The sequence below is a fragment of the Rhinolophus ferrumequinum genome, chromosome 12, assembly GCF_004115265.2.
Source record: "Rhinolophus ferrumequinum isolate MPI-CBG mRhiFer1 chromosome 12, mRhiFer1_v1.p, whole genome shotgun sequence".
NCBI classification, from domain to species: Eukaryota; Metazoa; Chordata; class Mammalia; order Chiroptera; family Rhinolophidae; genus Rhinolophus; species Rhinolophus ferrumequinum.
In genome coordinates this window covers 54191436-54215717 of record NC_046295.1, presented here as the reverse complement: position 1 = coordinate 54215717, position 24282 = coordinate 54191436, and the positions used below count along the sequence as shown (strand labels likewise).

The following is a 24282-nucleotide window of genomic DNA, read 5'->3' as shown; positions in this document are numbered from 1 at the left end:
TATTCATCTCTCTTGATTGACACTACTATTCCTACTAACTGCCATCATTTTGGGAAGCTTTCTATGTGCCAGGCATTGTGTTGAAAGTCTTGACATCCAATGTTCCCAACAACCCAAGAAGTGGTTCCGTTATTATCCTCATTTTATTACTGAAGAAACTAGACTCAGGCGAATAACTTGCTCAAGATCACGCATACAGTAAATGTCAGAGCTAGGACTTAATGAAGATCTGACTCCAAAGCCCATATTCTGAACCACCAAGTGACACTATTATTTTAAAGATGACCAGGTCCTAAAAACTGATCTCTGTACCCACCTTTCTCCCAGGCTACCAGCCAGCAGGTATTCCCGGCCCCCACGAGCGCTCAGGCTGCCCACGGCCCCTCCCTTCCGCCGGGTCGTCCTCAAAATGCGCAGGTGCGCTCCCTGCGATGGAGCCTGCGCGGAGGCGGTGCTGGCCCTGCCACCACCCGGCTGTGGGAACGCTTCGAGGCGCCAGTGCGCGTGCGCTGTGCTGAGCCACGGTTGTCAGAATTGGAGATGGCGGCGGCGCAGGGAACTTCGCAGGAACCGGCGGTTTCAGAACAGCCCGCTGAGCTGACTGCCTCCGTGCGGGCGAGCATCGAGCGGAAGCGGCAGCGGGCACTGATGCTGCGCCAGGCCCGGCTGGCGGCCCGGCCCTACCCGACGACGGAGGTTGCGGCTACCGGAGGTTCGGGCCCTGGCGGCGCCTGCCCCTTCCTTCTCCCGGCGGGCCGGGCGGTGCCGCGTCCCGTGTGTGGCGTCTACGCCTCCGGACTCCCAGCCCCGGGCTTTCCTCACTGCACCTGGGCGGTCCAGCTGCGGTCTTTAGCTTGGGGGTGCAGCCCCCCTCTCCGTCTGGAGGTGCCCACTAGTGCCCGTCCGCGCCGCAGCTCTCCCTGTCTGTTCTCTTCCGATAGCCTCCACCATTCCCAGAGATGATGCTTGCAGAAAACTTTTAGACCTGTAACCCATCTCAGTAATCTGCACCCGCCTCTTCTTTCGTCCTCAGAGGGCACATTCCGGATCCAGCACAATGCTTGCCACGCGCAAGGCACCAAGAGGAGCAGAGAGACAGTAGCCACCGCCTTCGCGGGGCTCACAGAGTAGCCTCTGTTGTGCTTCATATGTTTGATTCTCGGAGCTAACCTGGAAAATTAGGGCAGGGTTTGGTATCCGTGTTAGTGAGGTGGTCGTTGCGGACAAGAAAAACGGGGTTTGCTTAGGTCCGTCTCAGTAAGTGCACAGGCTAATCAGGACTCGAACTCGGGTCATCCGACCCTGGGTTCAGGGCCTTTCCTTGCCACCAGCTGCCCCTGCTACACAAAGCACCTCTCCTACCCTTAGGAAGAAAGGCTGTTATTGTCTGGATTTCATCTTCCTCCTTTCTTAGGGCAGCCCTTCGCTGCGTATCTGTCGTGTATGTATTAATATGTGTAATTCTCCACTGTGGTCAAATAATAATCTTCCCCAGGGTGCCTAAAATATAGTTTGGGTCTTCAGGGCTAGCTCTATAACGTGAAGTACATGTGTTCCTAAAGCTAATCCCATACTGTGTGAGTAGTTGAGCACAGTTTAAAGCTGTGTTATCTACTATCCTTTTGCAACAGTCAGAGTAAGGAAGAGTGACCAGTCTGGGTCTGACTGCGTGTCTTGATATTGATACACTGAATCTGCAAATTCCAGCCACCTTTAATAATTCTGGTCTTGTCCTTATTGCTTGTGTGTGTGTGTTTTAATTCCTTTTTCAGCTTGAGGCATTCTAGAGTCAGGAGAAAAAGTTGTTCATTTGCATTGATTAATATTTATGATTCTATAAAGGATTCTAGATCTGTACAGACAGTCCCCAACTTACAGTGATTTGACTTACGGTGGTGTGAATGTTATTCAGTAGAAACCATACTTTGAATTTTGATCTTTTCCTGGGATAGCCATATGTAGTACTATACTCTTGGGATGCTGAGCCACAGCTCCCTGCTAGCCACGTGATCATGTGGGTAAACAACCGATACTCTACAGTATAGTATTAAATGCATTTTCTTTTTTTAATGTTGTAAACATTAAAATACTATAGAGCAGAGATGTGTATTCAAAAAACACAGTCATAAACAGAAACAAAATGTATTGGATGAAAAAAAGACAGTGAGCATTTGGGAAGGGAAGATAGTGGAAAACTATTTAACACATCATTAAATGCATTTTTGACTTAAAAAATTTTCTATTTATGATAGGTTTCTCTGGATGTAACCCCATTATAAACTGAGGAGCATTTGTACTAAATGTAGAATGGATGCAAAATAGAGTATAAACTAGTATTAAACTTCTGGTCATGGAAAGCAAGGTAGAATGAATATTCTGTAAGATTTCTTAGGCAGTTACCCAAGAAGTGAACTGTGTTGTAGTATTGCATACAACCCGCTGTGCTTTTAAGACTTAGGTAGGTACTGAGATTTTTATCTTCGCAGTAGTTTTATTTCAATGTACTGTACAATTTTCCATTTTCTGTATGTGCTCTGACATACACCATGAAAAAGATGGGGAAGAACTTGCTTAGAATGTGGTGCTAAGAAGTGGTGCTGAGGGCCTGGTGAAACAGCAAGGCATAGCAGCTGAGAAAAACTGGCATGATTTAGCATTGTTCAGGATCTTGCTCTAGTTTCAGCCTTGACTACTTTAGCTTCCCCTCTTCTTAATTCTCATTGCACTCTTGGTCATTCCAGTTATGTGCTACACGATTCATGAAATCAATATCATTCTGGTATATTTATTGATTTCTATCCATCCAGTAGATATTCATGGAATGTTTAACTATCAGAATTACAGAGATAAAACACTCAGTCTAATGGATGGATATACAGCCACCACTTCCGGAACCTTAGAAGTTTCCCTAAAGCCACGTTTTAGTCAATCAGCAACCCTCAGACATAACTACTGTTCTAACCATTTGATTAGTAATAGTATCTTTTTTTGAACCTCATGTAAATGGAATCATACAGTGCCTGGATAGTTTTGCTCAGCATAATATCTGCCAGATTCATCCATGTTGTTGCATGTTTTGGTAGTTTATTTATATGCTATATAGTATTTTTTTTGTATTATACCACAATTCTTCCATTTTTCCTTTTGGTGGATATTTGGGTTGTTTGCAGTTTGGAGCTATCATGAAGAAAACTTTTGTGAACATTCTTTTAAAATTTTTCAATTACATTTGACACACAGTATTAGTTTCAGGTGTATATCATAGTGATTAGACATTTATACAACTTACAAAGTGATCACTCTGATTAAGTCTTGTAGCCATCTGACACCATACATAGTTATTATAATATTATTGACTATATTTCTTTTCCCATGACTGTTTATAATTGGCAATTTGTACTTCTTAATCTCTTCACCATTTTCATCCATTCCCCCACCCCCCTCCCATCTGGCAGCCATTCAGTTTGTTCTCTATATCTATGAGTTTGTTTTGTTTGTTCGTTTATCTTGTTTTTTAGATTCCACATTTAAGTGAAATCACATGGTATTTGTCTTTCTCTGTTTGACATTTCACTTAGTATAATATCCACTAGGTTCATCCATGTCACAAATGACAAGATTTTGTTTTTTATAGCTGAGTAATATTCCATTGTATACATATACCACATCTTCTTTGTGTATTCGTCTGTCAGTGAACTTTGGTTACTTCCATATCTTGGCTGTTGTAAATAATGCTGCAGTGAACATAGGGGTGTGTATATCTTTTCGAATTAGTATTTTGGATTTTTTCAGATAAATACCCAGAAGTGGAATTGCTGGGTCATATGGTAATTCTATTTTTAATTTTTTGAGGGACCTCCATACTGTTTTCCGTAGTGGCTGCACCAATTTACAAGGTGCTTTTCTCTACATCCTTGCCAACACTTGTTGTTTATTGATTTATTGATGATGGCCATTCTGACACGTGTGACATGATAGCTCATTGTGGTTTTAATTTGCATGTCCCTGATGATTAGTGACATTGAGTATCTTTTCATATGTCTATTGGCCATCTCTGTGTCCTCTGGAGAAATGTCTGTTCAGGTCCTCTGCCCATTTTTTAAATCAGATTGTTTCGTTTTGTGTGTTAAGTTTTATGAGTTCCTTATATATTTTGGATATTAAACCCTTATTGGCATCTTCTCCCATTCAGCAGGTTATCATTTTGTTTTGCTAATGGCATCCTTCACTGTGCAAAAACTGTTTAGTTTGATGTAGTCCCATTTGTTTATTTTTTTCTTTTGTTTCCCCTGCCAGAGGAAACATATTCAAAGAAATACTACTAAAAGAGATGTAAAAGCGTTTACTGCCTATATTTTCTTCTAGGAGTTTTACGGTTTTGGGTCTTAAATTTAACTCCTTAATCCATTTTTAGTTTATTCTTATATGTATACAGTGATCCAGTTTCATTCTTTTGCATGTATCTGTCTATAGTTTTTCCAACACCATTTACTGAAGAGACTGTCTTTACCCAATTATATATTTTTGCCTCCTGTCATAGATTAATTGACCATGTGGGCATGGGTTTATTTCTGGGTTCTGTTCCATTGATTTATGTGTCTGTTTTTATGTCAGTACCGTGATGTTTTGATTACTATGGTCTAGTAGTATAGTTTGATATCAAGTAGCATGATACCTCCAGCTTTGTTCTTCTTTATCAAGATCGCTTTAGCTATCTGGGGTCTGTTGTGGGGTCTACAAATTTTAGGGTTACTTGTTCTGGTTCTGTGAAAATGCCATTGGTATTTTGATAGGAATTGCATTGAATCTGTAGATTGATTTGGGTAGTATGAACATTTTAATGATGTTAATTCTTTCTATTCACAAACATAGTATATGCTTCCATTTATTAGTATCTTAACTTTCATTCTTCAGCGTCTTACAGTTTTCCAAGCACAGGTCTTTTACTTCCTTAAATTCATTCCTAGGTATTTTATTCTATTTAATGCAATTTTAAATGGGATTGTTTTCTTAATCTCTCTTTCTGATAGTTTGTTATTGGTGTATAAAAATGCAACCAATTTCTGAATATTAATTTTGTGTCCTGATACTTTACTGAATTCATTTATTAGTTCTAATTGTTTTTTTGGTGGAATCTTAAGGTTCTCTCTATATAGTATCATGTCATCTGTGAATAATGACAATTTTACTTCTTCCTTTTCAATTTGGATGGCTTTTATTTCTAGTCTGACTGCTGTGGCTGGGACTTCTAGTACTATGTTGAATAAAAGTGAAAGTGGCTTGTTCCTGATCTTAAAGAAAAAGCTTTCAGCTCTTCACTATTGAGTATGATGTTAGCTGTGGGTTTGTCCTATATGGCCTTTATTATGTTGAGGTATTTTCCCTCTATTCCCAATTTGCTGAGAGTTTTTATCATAAATAGATGTTGGATTTTGTCAAATGCTTTTTCTGCATCTATTGATATGATCATATGATTTTTATCTTTCATTTTGTTTATATAGTTTATCACATTAATTGATTTGCAAATATTGAACCAACCTTGCATGCCAGGAATAAATCCCACTTAATCATGGTGTATGAACTTTTTAATGTACTGCTGAATTTGGTTTGCTAATACTTTGTTGAGGATTTTTGCATCTATGTTGTTCATCAGGGATGTTGGGCATTTTTTTTTTTTTTTGTATTGTCTCTGGTTTTGGTATCAGGCTAATGCTGGCCTTGTAAATGAGTTTGAGAGCCTTCCCTCCTTTTCAGTTTTTTGGAATGTTTGGTAAAATTTACCTGTGAAGTCATTTGGTTCAGGGCTTTTGTTTGTTGGGAGTTTTTTGATTACTGATTCGATTTTGTTAGCAGTTACTGGTCTGTTCAGATTTTCTGTTACTGATTCAGCCTTAATTTTCTGCTGATTCAAGCCTTGGAAGATTGTATGTGTCTAGCGATTTATCCATCTCTTCCAGTTTGTCCAATTTGTCAGCATATAGTTGTTCTAGTGTTTCCTTATACTTCTTTGTATACCTGTGGTGTCAGTTGTCGTATCTCTTTCATTTCTGATTTTATTTTGGCCCTCTCTCTTTTCTTCTTGAGTCTGGCTAAAGGTTTATCAATTTTGTTTATCTTTTCAGAGAACCATCTCTTGCTTTTGTTCATCTTTTCTATTGTCTTTTTAGACTCTATTTTTGTTTCTACTGATCTTTATTATCTCCTTCCTTTTACACACTTTGGGCTTTCTTCTTTTTCTAGTTCCTTCAGGTATAAGGTTAGATTGTTTATTTGATATTTTTTTTTGTTTCTTGAGGTAGGCCTGTATTGCTATAAATTTCCTCTTAGAACTGCTTTAGCTGTGTCCCATAGATTTTGGGCTGTCGTGTTTTTATTTGTCTCAAGGTATTTTTTGATTTTCTCCTTAATTGCATTGTTGACCCAGTCATTGTTTAGTAACATGTTATTTAGCCGCCATGTGTTTGTGTGTGTTTCAGTTTTTTTCTTGTAATTGATTTCTAGTTTCATACCAGAGAAGATGCTTGGTATGATTTCAATTTACTGAGACTTATTTTGTGGCCTAACGTGGTCTATCCTAGACAGTGTTCCATGTGCACTTGAATATACTGCCGCTTTTTGGTGAAATATCCTAAAATTATCATTTAAGTCCATCTGGTCTTATGTGTCATTTAATGTCACTCTTTCCTTGTTGGTGGGAATATAGTGATATTTTATTATGGTTTTAATTTGTATTTTCCCAGTGACCAGTGATGATAACTTTTTCATGTGTTTACTAGCTATTTGGATACCCTCATTTGTGAAGTCCCTATTCAGGTCTTTTGCCTTTTTTTTTTTTTTTCAGTTGGGTAATTTGTCTTTTATTTATTTATAGGATTTCATTACATATTCTGGATGTGAATCCTTTGTCAGATATGCATCTTGCAAATAGCTTCTCCCAGTTTGCATCCTGTCTTTTCACTCTCCTAATGGTGTCTTTTGATGAATAGAGGTTCTTTTAATCAAGACCAGTTTAACAATTTTTTTTCCCCAATGGTTAGTACGTTAGGCCACTAAGAAAGTTTTAGCTATCTCAAGTTCATGAAGTTATTCTCTTGTGTTTTTTTTTTTTTTTCTGGAAGCATTGTGTTTCACATTCAAGATTATGATCCATTAAAAAATGTTTTTTGGTGTATATTGCATGAAGTAGGGTTAAAGTTCCTTTATTGAAAAGACCATTTTTTCCTCACTGTTTTGTAGTGTCACTTTTGTCATAAATCCCAGTGTCATTTACTGAAAAGATTATTATTATTATTATTTTTTTAACCACAGAATTGCCTTGGAGCATTTGCTGTAAATTAAATGACCAAATATGTGTAGGTCTATTTCAAGATTCTCTCCTATTCCATTGATCTCTTTGTTTGTCTTTGTGTCAGTATCACACTGTCTTAATTTATAGTAAATAGCTTTATAGTAAATCTTTAAAACCTCCAATTATTACATATAAATGTGAGAATCAGCTTGTCAGCGCCCACCTCAAGGTCCCCCCCCCCCCCATCCCTCCAACTACTGAGGTTTTGACTGGGATCATATTGGAGAGATAAATTTGGGGAGGCTGAGATCTTTACAGTATTGAGGCTTCCAATCTGCACATGGTATATTTCTCCATTTATTTAGGTCTTTGATTTCTCTTACTGGTGTTTTCAGTGTAGAGGTTTTATACATCTCTTCCTAGGTGTTATTTCTTAATTCTAATTGTAGATTCCAATGGATATTCTACATACATAATCATATATTTGTGAATAAAGACTGATCTATTGCCAGCCTTGATGCTTGTTTTGATTTCTTACCATCGTGCACTAGCTGGCACCTTCAGATAATGTTGAATGGAAATGTAATAGTGGACAGTGCTTGTCCTGTTTGATATATATTAAATTTAGTGAAAGTTCCTGTTTATACACGAGGGATCATATGGGTTTACCTCGTTCAATTATTGACCACTTTTACTTATTTTTTGTAGGCATGGCTAATGTAAAAGCAGCCCCAAAGACAATTGACACAGGAGGAGGCTTCTTTCTGGAAGAGGAAGAAGAAGAAGAACATACAATTGGAAAAGTTGTTCATCAACCAGGTAAAGTATATTTTCAAAAAATAGGTACCTAGGTTGTTTATTTTGAGTAACATGCATAATTCTTTGCAAATTGATGTTAAATAATTTGCCACACTTATTTTAGTTAGTGAGCAGGTTAGCTTTATAAAAGTGATAAAGTTTGGAAGTTTTGCTGGTAGGATAAAAATTAAACAGATTTGGCAATGATGAATTTAACTTGTGTTTTGTGTACAGTAATTCCTCACTTATTAACACTGTTGATAGGTTCTGCAACTTTAAGTGAAATGAGATCAAACAAAACCAATTTTACCATAGACTAATTGATATAAACAAGAGTTAAGTTCCTCTGGCATTTCATCAATGTTATAATGAAGTAACTTTGAACAAAATGTTATTCAAGGACCTGCTGTACTTAGGGTTAACACTCGCTGTTGTGTTATAATGGGCAGAGACAGCTAATATATTGACTGATAGAATATATACTCAAAATTATCTAGATAGGCTGAAACAAGAGGCTAGAACCCAGGCTGAAATGAGAGGCTAGAACCTAATAGATGAAATTTAGGACATTCTTTTATTTATGTTTGGAGGGAAAAAAGTGGTTTACAAAGTATATGATAGGTTGACCTGGTATAAAAAAAGAATATAACTCTATTATCTAAGGTTAAAGTTTTGGTAAATCACTTACACGTGTATATATACAGAGGGTGCCAAAAAAATGTATACACATTTTAAGAAAGGAAAAAATTGTATTAAAATTACACTGATGGTAACCACTTTGAGTTCTTGTAATTGCAGACCACTAATTTATACCATACACAAAAATTAACTCAAAATGGATTAAAGACCTGGATGTAAGACCTGAAACCACAAAACTTCTGGAAGAAAACATAGGCAATAAGTTTCTTGACATAGGTCTTGATGATGATTTTTTGGATTTGACACCAAAAGCAAAAGTAATGAAAGAAAAAGCTAAACAAGTGGGAACACATCAAGTAAAAAGCTTCTGCACAGCAAAGGAAACCATCAATAAAATGAAAAGGCATCCTACTAAATGGGCAAAAATATTTGGAAATCATAAATCTGATAAAGGGTTAATATCCAAAATATATAAAGAATTCATACAACCTAATAGCCAAAAAAACCAAAAAAACAAATCCAATTAAAAAATGGGCACAGGATTTAAATAGATATTTTTCTAAGGAAGACAGATGGCCAACAGATAAATGAAAAGATACTCAATATCACTAGTCATCAGGGAAATGCAGATCAAACCACAATGAGATATGAGGTCTAACAATTAAGTTCGTGAACTCATCCTAGAAAAAGTGCTACATACCTCATTGCTGAATATCACTACGGTCACCTTTGAAGTACTCCCCTTGGGAAGCTATGCATTGATGCCAGCGCCTAGTCCACCCTTCAAAGCAATTTTGGAACCTTTTTTCTGGAATGGCCATCAGAGCTGTCGTCATATTACCTTTGATGTTCTGAATGTCATCAAAATGTCTTCCTTTCAGTATTTCCTTTATCTTCGGGTAAAGAAAGAAGTCACTGGGGGCCAGGTCAGGTGAGGAGGGAGGGCGTTCTAATGCAGTTATTTGTTTACTGGCTAAAAACTCCCTCACAGACAGTGCTGTGTGAGCTGGCGCATTGTCGTGATGCAAGAGCCATGAATTGTTGGCGAAAAGTTCAGGTCGTCTAACTTTTTCACGCAGCCTTTTCAGCACTTCCACATAGTAAACTTGGTTAACTGTTCAGTTAGTACAAATTCATAAGAAATAATCCCTTTGATATCAAAAAAGGTTAGCAAAATCATTGCACAAGTTTGCGAACTTAATTGTCCGATCTTCATATATCAGTAATAAATAGATACATGAATGGGGGAGAGGGAGGGCTCTTCCTAGAGTAGACCGCCAGTTCCAAATGGAAAATGTAAGGGGTGTGATGGAGTTGAAAGATTATTATGTGTATTTAAATTTTCCATAATATATTTTATAAATAAAATGTATATAAAATTCTTTATAAAGAATTTTTAAAATTAGGAAAATGCATGCACATTTTATGGCTTTTGATTAATAATGCTATACAGTAGCCTCCTAATTGATATTTCTGAGTGCAGTTTCTCCTCTCCATTCTAATACATTCAAGTAATCAATTTTTTGAAGATATCACTTTGAATATATTTTTAGTTTTTCCTTTTGTCTATAGCTATGCCTCTCTAATATTTCATAAAGAAGAGTGATTTTGTTTTTTCTTGGCACTTGGAAATTAGTAGGATTAAGGGGAGGTGGAATAGTGACTGACCTTATTGTGTTGGAAATAGATAAGGGAAGGCAGTGGTAGGAATATGAACAAATCGTGAACAAATGACAACCCCCTTTTTTCTCCACTGGCAGTTGTGGCAGTCTCAGAATTGGAGCTTGACAGTAGCAATAAACCTAAAGACTTACTAGTAAAACTTTCAGACTTGCTGAGAGAACCACTTCTACAGGATAAAAATCCTTAGCTAGTTATTTGAAGTCCTTAAAAAATCTAGCTTTATTCTACCTAGAGTAGTTTCTGTGCTGGGTGTCGAGGATGTATAACTAAATACAATCTCTGTTCTGGAGTTTACAATCTAGTGATTGAGAGATGAAGAGGAAGCACTTTGCTCTGTGGGTAGGGGATGGAACGGAGGGACAGAAAAAGGTTCCCAGTGGAAAGTGAATTCTGTAGTATCGCTTCTGTTTCCTTCCTCTTTTCTATGTTATGAGTCAAGGAGTGCAGGCGGGCAGCCTTTCAGAGCTGGGAATGGCCAGGTAATAGATTGTCCCCAAAGCCCCCAGAAGGGAACGTAGCCCTGCCAGCTCCTTGACTTTAGCCCACTGAGACCCATGTCAACCTATACACTACAGATCCGTAAGATCCTAAATTTGTGTTATTTTAGCCACTAAATTTGTGGTAGTTTGTTACAGCAGTAATACAAAACTAACACAAGTACTTCACTTGTGGTTTGGGTTCAGAAATAATTGATGAACTGATAAGTTTTTCCCCCTTGTATTATTTCCTTTTTTCCTCTTAAAATTTGTTTTAGATAAATGTAAGATGACTTAATCAAGCTTTAATTTTGTCTTATCTAAATGTATTTGTGTCAGGCATGAAATACATGTTGAGAAACTAATAAGATAAAGGGAAATGTATTGTTCTAGTCCTAAAAAAGGAAACTTAAAAGATTAATGTTCTTTTCTTTAGGACCTGTTATGGAATTTGATTATGCGATATGTGAAGAATGTGGTAGAGACTTCATGGATTCTTATCTTATGAACCACTTTGATTTGGCGACTTGTGATAACTGCAGGTACATATTTCAGACAATGTTCTTCGTTGCTAGAGTTTAATGTTTATATATATAGGCTTAGGGCAAAACAATAATTGGATCCATTTGGATTTAATACTCTTAGTAATTACGATTTTTATTTTGAGAGTTTCCTAATATTTCTATGGTTTCCATTTTGCCCAAGAAATACAGGAAGTCAGTGCTTATCATAGTTACAGTATTCCACACAGGTAGGAATACCCCAGCTCCTGCCATTGCTATGTCCTTTTCCTTTCTGCTGCCCTGCGGGTTTTTTCACCATCTCTCAGTGGCAGGTTCCTAACCCTTCTCTTCCTTCAGCCCCTAAGGATCCTCTTGTTTCTTATTTGTCTCAGTGTATGTTGACACCTTGGTCAGAAGACTGGGGCCTTCAGTGAGAGGAGGGAAGTGAAACTTCTCCAGCCATTCTGGTACTCTCAGAACACCTCTTTCCATTCCTTTTTTACTGTCCTGAACAGTCAGGGAAGGGAATAGATGAGGAAAAGTCACATTGTTCTGCCATTCATTTTCTTCTCCTCCTAGCGTTATCCTCTTTTTATATCACCGCAGAATAATCCTCCTCACTCCACGTGGTTCTCCTGCCCCTGCTGTTTACCTTGGCCAAGACCCGTGTTGGTGTCTTTCACACTTTAAGATCCTGTCTTGGATTCTTACTGAGCCTTCTTATCTGTTCCCTGCTCCCACTTCTTAGACCTACAGCCCTCCTGCTCCCCTGACTGGAGGACCTGCCTTTTCAGCATCCCTGCGGTAGACACTGGGAGCCATCACCATGGACTTATTGTTGAGTAGACTCCTTGGAAGATAGAGAGAATGGGAGATGTTTCTGGTCTCGTGATCACGTCTGTGACTGAAAGTGTTCTGGCACCCGTTGGGATTGTTAACTCTTCCCACTGACATAGTGTCACTGAGGCACACAGTGAGTGGCTCAGGTCCCCAGTATTAGCGCTCTCCTTTAAGTATAGATAGCTTTGGAAACTGATTAGCACAGAGGATCTTGTTTCCATGAGAAAATGAAAGCAACTGATGTACCAATTTAAAGAAAGTTGGGTGGTAGTTGGGAAAAAGTACGCTTTTTAAATTTAAACCTAATTAGGAACACAGTGCTCCATTCTGTTTCCTTTCAGCATCTCAAAGGTTATGATTTTAGTACAATGTAATTTACTTTTAGTTTATACTTCCAAATTATTTAGCTTTCTTCAAGGTCTTCCCACTTTTAAGTCTCTTCCCTGACCTATACCTTCTCTTCAGCATTTACCATTTCAGTAAAACCAGCTTCATTCATTGGCTGTTTCTCTACTATCCCATGTTTAATTCCAAATCTGTTTGGCTCTCTGTTCAAACCATATCGTGAATCCACCCACTTCTCATCCTCTCGCCCACCATTACCTCCGACTAGGCCACCATCAGCTCTTGCCTGGACCCCCACAGTAAGAATCTTGTAACGAGTCTCTTGCCCCCACTTTTGCACCATTAGTCTCTTCTCCATATAGCATTTTACTCAAAACTCTTTAGTGGTTTCTAATCCATTTAGAAGAAAATTGTCTTCACCAATTTTTACAAGGCTCCCACCCATCTCTGATTTTCTCTCCTCACTCTTCACCATCACTTAAGCGTTCCAGTTACACCGGCCTGTTGCTGTGAGCTCCAGTTGCAAAGCACACTGCTGTCCTGGAGCCTTTGCATTTGCTCTCCTCTCTGCTAATCATGTTCTTTCACTAGCTATTCAGAATGTTCTCTGGCTTCTTAAGGGCCCTAGTCACACACCCCTTACCAGTGGCCTTTTCTGATTAGCCAGTCTATTTGAAAATTTCTATTCCTTTACTATACTTTATATTTCTTTATAGCACTTCTGTCTGTCACCATGTTTGCTTACTATCTTCTTTACTGAAATGTAAGCTTCACACAAACAATGCTTTGTTTTATTCTTGGCTGTATTCCTTGTGCCTCGAACAATAGCTGGCATGTAGATGAGAAGAACTATGTAATTGACTATGTCTCCATTTTCACCTTGGCTTTGGAAAAGCTCAGAGCCAAGCGGAACCTGTGTTGGGGCAGCTGGACCTGTATATTCCTTGTATCCTTCCCATCCTGACTTTATGTTTTACTTCATATTTTCTTGCTTATTGAGTCTTAGTTCTCATTTATATTTGCCGTACTCTTATAAGTCATTTCAAATCCTTTGTGGAAAAGGGGGAATTTAAATAAGTAGAAAAGAAATTCTTAAAATGTTAAATGACATGGATTTGCAGCTAATATAGCTTCTCAGAATTAGTAAAAGTATTTTTCTGTTAGAATTTTTATGCTGCTAATTTGATAATGAGAATGCAGGAGAAAGTATTTTATACGTTCCTTTTGGCATGCATGCCCCTAGGTTGTTGGGCTATTTGAAAACTTAGTTTATTAAAAATAACTAACATATATAATGGACTTAATTTTTTTCAGAGATGCTGATGATAAACACAAGCTTATAACTAAAACAGAAGCAAAACAAGAATACCTTCTGAATGACTGTGATTTAGAAAAAAGAGAACCAGCTCTTAAGTTTATTGTGAAGAAGAATCCTCATCATTCACAATGGGGTGATATGAAACTCTACTTAAAATTACAGGTCTCTAATAAGTTACATTCAGTCATTTTAAATGCTGGGGCAGGTGAAATTTTAATAATAAACTAGTTATAATTAGTTTTGTTTTTGCTTACAGAGAGTTAAAAAGATCCTTTACATTTTGTTGCTTTGTATATCAGTCACAGTCTTACATAATGACATTTAATAACATGTTTTCTTATTTTGCTTTTTGGTGTAGCACTTTGGAGCAAATATATTACTATTGGGTGATATTAGAAGTACAGTTGAGAAACTGAAAAAGCACAGAGTAAGAGTTAGACTGCATTTTCCTGCCTACGACCCTCATCCCCAGGGCTGCTATCATGCCCAGGCTGGGTGCCTTGAGCCACAAATAGCTTCCTGTCTCTACCCCAGAATGGTACAAATACAATATTCTTTTTGTGCCATTATATAAAAAGTATCGGGAGGCATTGCTTTAGAGCAATTTCAGTTAAAATATACTACAAAATCCTAGTATCTTCAAATAAAATTAAGAAACCACATTGTTAAACCAAACATATACTGAATTTCATTAAACAACATACTATTGACCACCATTATTTTATGTACCATTAAAAATAAAAAAGGGCTAATTAAACTGACCCAAGGCTTCCTTACCACTTGGTGCTTTTATTTTATACTTACTGAAATGGTGCCATTAGACTTACTATAATTTTTTGCTATATATTATGCTTGTGCAAACATAAAAAGGAAAGTGCAAGTACAACAGATTTATTAAAGTATTCCTAAACTTCTGTATACTCAGAGTCCAATTCTTCTGAACCACTTTTGATTCAGAGTTCTCAAGTACCATTAAACACATTGGTGATGCCACATTTTCAGAGATGTTAAATTGTGGGAAATGTGGTATTTTAGAACTTTGGAAACAAGAATATGTCAGTTTATTATGTTAAGAAATTTGAGTTTGACTACATTGGTTGTTATTTCAGTCTCAATGTATTGTGAGAACTATTCTGAGCATAATTTTTTGTGTGTATATTATTCTCCTGAATGTAAATAAACTTTATAAAGAGTAAAGATATATAATAGAGACTTTTTAGGTCATTCATCTACTCAAGTTTTTTAAAAATGCATATTCTAAAGATCAGAAGTTAGTCAGTTAGATGGAAGCTCTGATTGATTCAGGAGGAGATCATCAGTAGTGATTGATTTTCTGTGGTGGGAGATTTTTGGAGATTACCTCATACTTAGACCTGATGTGGCTAATTGGTCAGAAAATTTTTGGGGTGAGCTTGCTAAAACTCATCAGACCCACTGACTACATGTACGTCTGTTGATTCATGTGAAAAAGCTGAATGAATTAGAAACAATTATAGTCAGAGGACAACTTTTCTATTTATAATCGAATTTGCATTTACTGAGGGTTTCATAGGTTTAGCTAGAGCTATTGATAGAGTTGTTTATCAGTATTTAAAATATGAAATTTCAAGTAAATCTAAAATTATACTTGAGTTAGATCATTCTTTGGCGCGTATGGGTTTAATAATTAATTTTATAATATTTTACCACTCAGAATCACCACTCATTTAAATATGGATTCTGTGTTGTAGATTGTGAAGCGGGCTCTTGAAGTTTGGGGTAGTCAGGAAGCATTAGAAGAAGCTAAGGAAGTTCGACAGAAAAACCGAGAAAAAATGAAACAGAAGAAGTTTGATAAAAAAGTAAAAGGTAAGTGGCTACATTTACATCATAAAGGTTTGTGTCTGACTGCTTGGCAAAGCCCCTTTAGCTAGGTTCACAGTAGACTGGGATGTGTTCTGTCATAGACTGAAGAAAAAGGACTTCAAGTTTGCCCTCAGCAGGTTGGTGTTGGTGGCTCTCAGCCCACACCTCACAGTACTGCAATTCTGAAAAACATGTAAGCCCTCATCTAATGCGAGTCCTGTTGGTATACAGGGGCAGTGGTAGGATCCGGGATGTATCCCGGCTCAAAGATTTGGCCTCAGTTTAATCTTAAATGTAACCACAGTTATAAAAAGTAAAAATATCCACAGCAAACCTCTCTAATTGCTTAAAATGAAAAAATCATGCCTAAGTCTTAGTCATCTAATTTAGCAGCTAGGAGGAACCTTCCAATGTAAGCTAGTTGAATCGCTTTTATTTTATATATGACTAGAAGACTTAGAAAGGTAGAGTGTCCTGTTACATGGGTAATTATTAGAGTTGGAACTGGAACCCGGCTTTCATGAATGAGTCTGCATTGGTACATTCATTCCTCCATACATCTCTCTATCCATGTGACTATCCTTTTTTTTGTCCATCTGTCTCTATTTGTCTATGCGTGCACCATGTATGCTTATGTGCGTAAGTCTGTTCATTCGTCCATCTATCCATCCCTGCATCCAATAGTAAGTGAATGTGAGCTGTGTTCCAGGCATTGTGCTAACAAATGCTGGAGTCACAGTTCATCAGAAGAGAAACATCAGTAAACTTCAAACCAGAACCGAGTGTGATAAGTACTATGGTAGTGATGAGCAGAGAGGAGCACTTCTTGCTGTGTCAGAAAATCTCTAAAATGAGCCTTAAAAAGTGGGCATAAATGTTCTTTATACAGTCATTGTAGAGTCCCAAAGTGCAATAAAGTGTATAGAGATAGCACGTATTTTATGTATATGCAGCAATATATATATATGCTAAATTGATCCATTTAAAATGAGTCTCTTAGCCATAATAAATAATTGTGCTTTTGTTTTTAGAATTTAGAAGGGGTTTTGGAGGGTGAATGAAGATAGCTCAGATGTCTTAAAAACAAACAAAACTTTTCATCACAGGAGTAATTCATTTGCAGTGAAGACTTAGAAAACTACCAAGAAGTTAGAAAGCTACATAGAAATCCCATGATTGTTACTACCCGGAGGCAATCATTAGTAACATTTTAACGTCTGTTTTTCCAGTTCTTGTCTATGCATAGACATTTTAAAAATATTTTTTATAAAAATGGAAACAGTTTGAAGTTTATCAAAAGTTTATCATGACAAACCCATTATAAACATCCTGATATACATCCTTATATAGATTATAATTAGCGTATCAATTCCAGAATCAGAGGGTATTGATATGGCTTTGTAGAGAGGTTTCCTGTCTAAAGTATGCCATGTAAGAGCATTTCCCAGAACTTCCCCAAATTAGCCAATGCTGTATGACAGTCTTCAAAAATACCTGCAAGGACCAGTCGGGAAGATTTGGAAAGACTTCTTTTGAATTTGGTCCTTTAATCTTTTCAATGTTCTATCATAGTCCTTTTCACTCTTCCAACATCAAGGAGAACCTTGAAGGATAAAGTAACAAAAGGCGTCGTAAGGGATATGAAAGAGGAGGGCATGTTTATAAACTAATTACATGTTAGTTTAAGGTTTTTGTTAACCCGTTATCTGAATCACCTCCATTCTTACCTTTCTTCTCTGTCTCCTTAAACCCCTTTCCTGATGGTGTTTTAGTGTAGACGATAATATATGGATAAAGGAATTAGAAATTTGTACCTGCAAAGTGATGAAATATTTGAAAAAAGAGGACTATATGTAATGTTTTGCTTTGATACTATTTCTGTAGTTTGGTCAAGATGTCATCTAAGGTGACTAAATTTTCTTTTTTAAAAGATGACTAAATTTTTGTAATTTGACAATTAAAGATTATGGCAGTTTCATTTCATTATTCTTTTTCTTATAAAAATTCTATTAAGATAATCATATAGATTAAATATTAGAACAGCATTTTTTAAAAAGATTTGCACCATTTTCATAGGTATTTTTAAAAATAAATATAAACTCAAATATAATTGGCTGTTTTTCTTACTATATTCAATTTCTGTATTAATCACCAGATAAACTACTATGGATTTTCCTCATCCTTGCAGAATCCGAATTTATCCTGAATTATTTCTTTGACCTCTTAAGACTGGTTTCTTTAATTCAGTTCATTTCTTGTTTGGATGAAGAATGTCTTTTGAGGAAATTTTTCCAAGTGGTTACATGAGTGGTATATCTTCCAACTCCCTACAAATCTAATAATGTTTTTCTGTTTCTTTGCATGTGAAACAGTTGTATAAACATTACTCCATTGTCTCCTCGTGTTTAATGTGCAGAGGTCAGTGCAATGCCTTCTTTAATTATGGCTTCTTCTTGTTGATTTACTTTAGAAGTTGGTGGATATGTTCCTGTCCTCCTGACTAGGCCACAAAGGGCTGAGAGTGGAGTAGACACTCTATAAAGGTTAGAAACAAGGAGCTTACTATGCAGCTTGCTCAGAAGGCTCAGAACAGAGAGGAGTAGAAGCAAGTCTAAAGTTTTTTAGTAGAAAAGAAATTGGAACCTGGTTCCTCTTGGTCTTCTGATTTTGATCCACAAAGAAGCTCACACAAAATTTACTTCTTTATGGAAAGGTAAGAGATTATATTTACCTGCTTTTAGAGTATGATCTACCTTAGCAGTTTGAGAAATAATTGATCTTACTACAGAAGAAAATTAAAAATATAAATAGTATAAGCTACATATAAACATAGACAAGATGAAAGGACAAGAAAGAATATTGTCAGCAAATTCAAATTATTAATAGACCTTAGATCCGAGGAGGCAGAAGTAGAAATGATGGCATCACAGCTGCTCAGTTTAAGTGGATTTCAGAAAATGCAGTATGTGTTGGCCTTGATATTGGATAGGAATTTTCAATTGGTGCACATATGCAGAATGTTTTGGGTTTGCTTGCCTCCTCTTCACAAATAAGGTGGAGGTGAGGCGTTTCTGTAAAAAGTTATACTCAAGGGGTGGCCAGTTAGCTCAGTAGGTTAGTGTGGTGCTGGTAGCACCAAGGTTGCTGGTTCGATCCCCCATGGGCCACTGTGAGCCGTGCCCTCCTTTAAAAAAAAAAAAGTTATACTCAGCTTTCTCTTGTTTAGTACTGGTAGAGGTTAGCCTTCTAAAATAAAGGAAAATTAACCTTCAATTTTTACTATGCACTTTCCCCCAAAAGAGGTGGGTGAGAAAATCTCATTTTGGGGCCCCTTCTAAGTTTGTGGACATGGTACATGCTGGGCCTGTGGTTATATGTAATTTGACTATTTTTGGACTTTGAGTTGTCAGGGGAGTGTGAAGGACATTCCCTGTCACTCTGCTTGTTTATGGAGGACAAAATAAGGTCAAAGCTTCACATGTTTTGTCATTTCCTTGTGATTTTTTTTTCTAGTTAACAAGGGGCACCCTATATAAAAACTTCCTGCTCTCCCATCAAGTTTTTAAAAGTATCTGGTCTCCCTCAACTAGTTCTTACATAAGTTTACCCATAAATAGTATTGGGTTTCTTTGAATACAGGTAGCCTCTTTTGCAAAATTAAGATACTAAGCCAAATAAAATGAAAGGTTAAGAGGGGCATAAATTTTTCACTGCAACGAGGATTTAGGGGAAAACTTCTTTGGGTAAAAAGTATAATCAGTCCCTGAAGGTATCAGTAGCAAGACCAAACATTTTATGAACACTTTAATACATTTCCAGGCGAGGTAGTCCATAGGTTTCTGTGTTCTGAAAGTCTAGGCCAGTGGGACTCGGAGGCTGTAACATGGTAAACCACAGTTTTGTTTCCCAGCTTAAATTGGGCTTTCAGTGCCACTAGGCACAGCCCCGCCTGCCCCACCACCAAGGTTTCCTCCACTCCCAAGGCCTATCAGATCTTTTCCCACTCTTCTCAAGTCGCTGACTGTTCTGCCATCCTCTTCTCATTCTCAGCAGTAGGTGGTTGATCTCTACTTTCCAAAGTTTTAAGTTGCTTAAATGAAGTAATGTGAAAAATATATTAATCCTGATTTAAACAAATTTTTATTTCACCAGATGTTGACAATTTGTCACATACGCTTTTTTTCTTTCTCACACATACATATTTTGCTGAACTATTTAAGAGTTACCTTCTGACACTGTGATTCTTATTCAGTATTTCAGCATGTCATCTCCTAAAAAGTTACATTCTTCTACATAATTAAAAAACAATGATCACACTCAATAAATTTAATAGTAATATAATCTATTATCTAGTATGTATCTATAGCTTTCCCCAGTTGTTCCAATGTCCTTTCTAGCTTTTCAGTTGTTGGATCCAGGAGCTAAGTAGGGGTGATGCATATCTATAGTATCTTTTAGTTTCTCAGCCTTTTTATCTTTCATGACATTGACATTTTTAAGAGTCCAGGCCACCTGTTTTGTGGAATGTCCCTTTATTTGGATTTATTAGCAGCTTGTTCGCTCATGATTAGATTCAGGTCAAATATTTTTGGTAGGAATACTTCCCCTGGGTGATGTATCGAGTGTGTCACATCAGGAGACATATCAGTTCTAAGAGTGATGTCTGGTTTGATAGTTTGGGTAAGGCAGCGTCTGCCCGATTTCTCCATTGTAAAGGTACCCTTTTCCTTCTGTAATACTACAAAACCTGACGCTATGTGAACACCTCATTCCGTAAGTTTCACTCAGTTGTTTTAGTACACGGGGATGCTTCTTGCCTGAGTCAGTTATTATTGGGAGGGTATAAATGGTGATTTTCTATTCTTGTTAACCTTTTATAATTATTTGGCTTCTTTTGGAAAGAAGAGCTTTTCTTACTACCGTTTGGACTCATAGATTCTTATTCTCAAATTACTGTTCCAGTCCATTCTTATCATTACCCATTTTGATGCTCAAAATGTTTGGCCATTGGAAGCCCCTTCAAGCTAGCTCTTGTCTTTTTTGTTTTCATTTGTAAATAATTTCATACTTACGTAGAATTGCATGAATAGTAGAAAGGACACCTATATATGCTTTACCCAGATTTTCCTATTGTTAACACTTTATGCCATTTGCATTCTCTATACACACATTTTTTTCCTGTACCATTTAACAGTAGGTTGCATATATATATATATATATATATATATATATATATATATATATTTATCACCCTTTACCCAAAAATACTAGTTTGTATTTTTTAAGTTCTCCTAAAAAATCAAAGTGTGATGTTAATATTTTTATCTAATCTGTCATCCATATTCTGGTTTTGTTAGCTGACTCAATAATGCCCTGTATGATTTTTCATCCTAGTATGGGATCCAATCTAGGATCAGATATGGCTTTAGTACTAAGTCTAAATTTTTTTTATTCTAGACTATTCCTACAGCCTTTATATTTTATGACATTCACATTTTTTAAGTAGTCTCTTCCCTTCCTCCACCCTGACATTTTAGAAGTACGTTGTTCATTTGGGGCTTTTCTGATTTTTCCTGATTGTTAGATTCAGGTTATGCATTTCAGTCTGGGGATAACATACAAATGATGTGTCTTTCTCAGGGCATCATACTGGAGGTGTATGATGTCCATCTGCTCTCAATGGTGTTTTTTTTTTGATTTGATAAGAAAAAAAAATTTTAAGACCAAGTAAATATCCCTTAACACTTCCCCCTCGAATTTAGCATCCATTCATCGACGGTTCCTGCCTGAACCAGTCTTTGAGAATGATGGTTGCAAAAATTTTCTAACTTCAGCATTCCCTCTGCATTTAACCAGTTGGAAGCCAGCATTCTGCAGCATCTGAATTTCCCCCATTTGTTTGTTTGTTTGTTATTGGTATGGAGTCATTAATTCCTGTTCTTCTCAATGTTATTGGTTCATATGTCCTTAATTATCTTGGTCAAATTATCTCAGGTTTGCGCCAATGGGAGAATCTTCAGGCTATCTCCTGGGTCCTTTTGACATGTCTTCATCATGTCTTCATAGGTATTTTCTGCTTTCTACACAAAATACATGTGTATTTATACATACCAGAGGTATGAAAAGCAGCATACAGTTGTGAGGACTAAATGTGTTTATCAAGTGCTTAGAGCAGTCAGTGCCTGAAACAGAGCCCTGTCTGTTTGCTTATCCTCATGATCTAATAAAGGCTGAAAATACAAAGATTCAACTAGTATTTTGGTATTTCTTATCATAGATCTAAAATGGAGTAAAGAAAATGTGTGATTACTTGGTTGACATTTACAGTTGGTATAAAAGGTAACTATCATTTCCCTTAGGTGGTGTTGCTGTGGAAGACAGTGCTGGGCTGTGATTGGTTTGATTAGAAGAAATTAAAGTTCGTGTTGCTTTTTAGTCATTAAACTAGAAACTCGTTATTAGCTTATTAATTTCCAATTGACACTAAGCATTTGGTTTCAAGTATTATGTATGCAATGTGAACTTTTAAAATGTGATTGATTTAGTTGCATTTCAAAGCATCCAATGTAACTCTTCTTTTTAAAATGGCATTTTAACATGATGTGGTGGGAAAAGTTCTAAACATTGGAACAGATGACCTGGGTTTACATGCTCTCTTTGCTCCGTTTCCCTACCTGCAAAATAAAAACTATGATTCTTTCTATCTTTTAATAGTCTGTGATCCAGATTGTACTTTACAATAATTATTAGCAATTTCTCTCCTAAAACATTGCTCATTATATAGGATAAATAATTTAATAGACCTAAGGTCAGTTGCATAAGCAGTTTTTCTAAGATGAACACATGAGCATAGTATCAGTTCTTGGCTTCCTAGTTATCTTGCAAGCAAAGCTTGACTTGCCTCTTACAGAAGTCGTTCCTGACTTATATGGAACTTAAAAATGTTTCTTGTCCTCAATCACCCCAGCTTCTATCATCATTTGCTTGAATAAACCCTGTTCTTTTACTCATCTTTTTGTTTTGCTGCTCTCGAACCCACACACCGTTTCTGAATCTCCCTTTTCACACACGTTCAACAAGGACATGATTTCCCAGGCCAACCTAGTGAAGTTTGTATCATCAATTTTCGTTTGTTAATAAGTTAAGGTAAACCACAGTTGGTTTAAACCCCTCCCACCCCCAAAGCATTTTTCAGGATTCAGCTGAATAGCACCACTGAAAAACTGCCTTTTTTCTTCTTAGAATTACGGCGAGCGGTAAGAAGCAGTATATGGCAAAGGCAAACAGTTGCTCACCAACATGAGTACGGACCAGAAGAAAACCTAGAAGGCGACATGTACCGGAAGACGTGTACTGTGTGCGGCCATGAACTGGCATACGAGAAAATGTGATTTTTAGTTAAGTGATCTGTTTTAGACTTTTATATTTAGATAAAGGAAATTTAGATTGGTCTTGTTCGAAATTCTCACACACACACACACACACACACACACACAGTCTTCATAGATGAATGAAACACTTGTATAAATAATGCTTTGGTAATAAGTATGGATGTTATGGCTTAAGAGCAAATTTCATTTAAGGTCCAGCAGGTCTGGTTGTGGGCAAAATATTGGGTCGTTTTTTTCTGCAGTAGAGGTGGGAGCTGAGTGGTACAGCAGGTTTGAAAGTGTTAGTTTAGAGCTAAAATTGAGAAATAAGAAACCAAGGCAAACCCTAGATTGGGTTAGGAGGAAGACCTTTTAGTAAAGGCAAAAGCTGGCTGAACTGGATTCTGTCCCAAGAAACAACAGGGATGGTGGTAAACCCTGCACCCCAGAGGCTGGGTCAGGACTCCTAGACTATTTCTGTCTCCAAGTCAGGGAGCAGGGTGCTACTGCTGGGACAGATCCTAACAGCAGGAATAAACAGTGAGTGTGGGAGTCTGATGGTGTTTTCTGTTTCTGGGGTTCACTACTATAGACCCTAATGTTAGTGTTTAGATAAGCCTTTTCTAATCTGGATTAAAATGAAAAAAACAACTACACTGTTTGTTGATCAGAGAAGGTACTTATAGTAAGTTTATCGTAACTTGGTAACATTTACCAAGCGCTTACCATCTGCCAGGCAAGCACTGTGCTAAGTGCCTTACAGGTATTCTCTTAATCCTGGGAGGGAGGACAACTTGCTTCTTTGATTGCTTAGCACTTGGAAAGAAGTGATAACCTACACCCTACATCACCCCAGACATCTGGGTCAAGTTTAGCCAGTGAAAATGTCCCCTCTTCTCAAAAGGATTACAAGGTAGTTACAGCTAGTAAGAGGAATTGATCCCATGTGCTTGATTACAGGGTCTGTGCTTAAACTTCAAGTTAAGATAAACTGAGTATTTTCAAGTTATTCTTTGATACAACTTTATCCGACTGCTACGAATAGAAGAAAGAGGAAGTTTACACATTTTCATTTTTCTTTCTAGATCAATTCTTGGACATTACGCTTAAAGAAAGGCAAAAGTCAAAACAAGTCAAACCCAGAGAGACTTGAGACTATAATTAATAATTGTTCTCT

The 24282-nt window shown here is 37.0% G+C and overlaps 1 protein-coding gene across 1 annotated transcript; it reads left to right on the top strand.

Moving 5' to 3' along the window:
* The first annotated feature begins 481 nt into the window (after nt 1–481).
* Nucleotides 482–24133, top strand: XPA (XPA, DNA damage recognition and repair factor). The gene is made up of 6 exons (XM_033122511.1): nt 482–712; nt 7997–8107; nt 11321–11426; nt 13887–14052; nt 15621–15738; nt 22978–24133. Exons 1-6 carry the CDS (start codon nt 541–543, stop codon nt 23124–23126), a joined length of 822 nt encoding a protein of 273 aa, XP_032978402.1. The 5' UTR covers nt 482–540; the 3' UTR covers nt 23127–24133.
* Nucleotides 24134–24282: the final 149 nt, after the last annotated feature.

Bases quoted from the DNA above. Each gene is read 5' to 3' on its own strand.
- XPA (XM_033122511.1), top strand. From the start codon at position 541: ATGGCGGCGGCGCAGGGAACTTCGCAGGAACCGGCGGTTTCAGAACAG. The intron at 713-7,996 runs GTTCGGGCCCTG...TATTTTTTGTAG, and splicing joins GGAGGTTGCGGCTACCGGAG to GCATGGCTAATGTAAAAGCA. The intron at 11,427-13,886 runs GTACATATTTCA...AATTTTTTTCAG, and splicing joins GCGACTTGTGATAACTGCAG to AGATGCTGATGATAAACACA.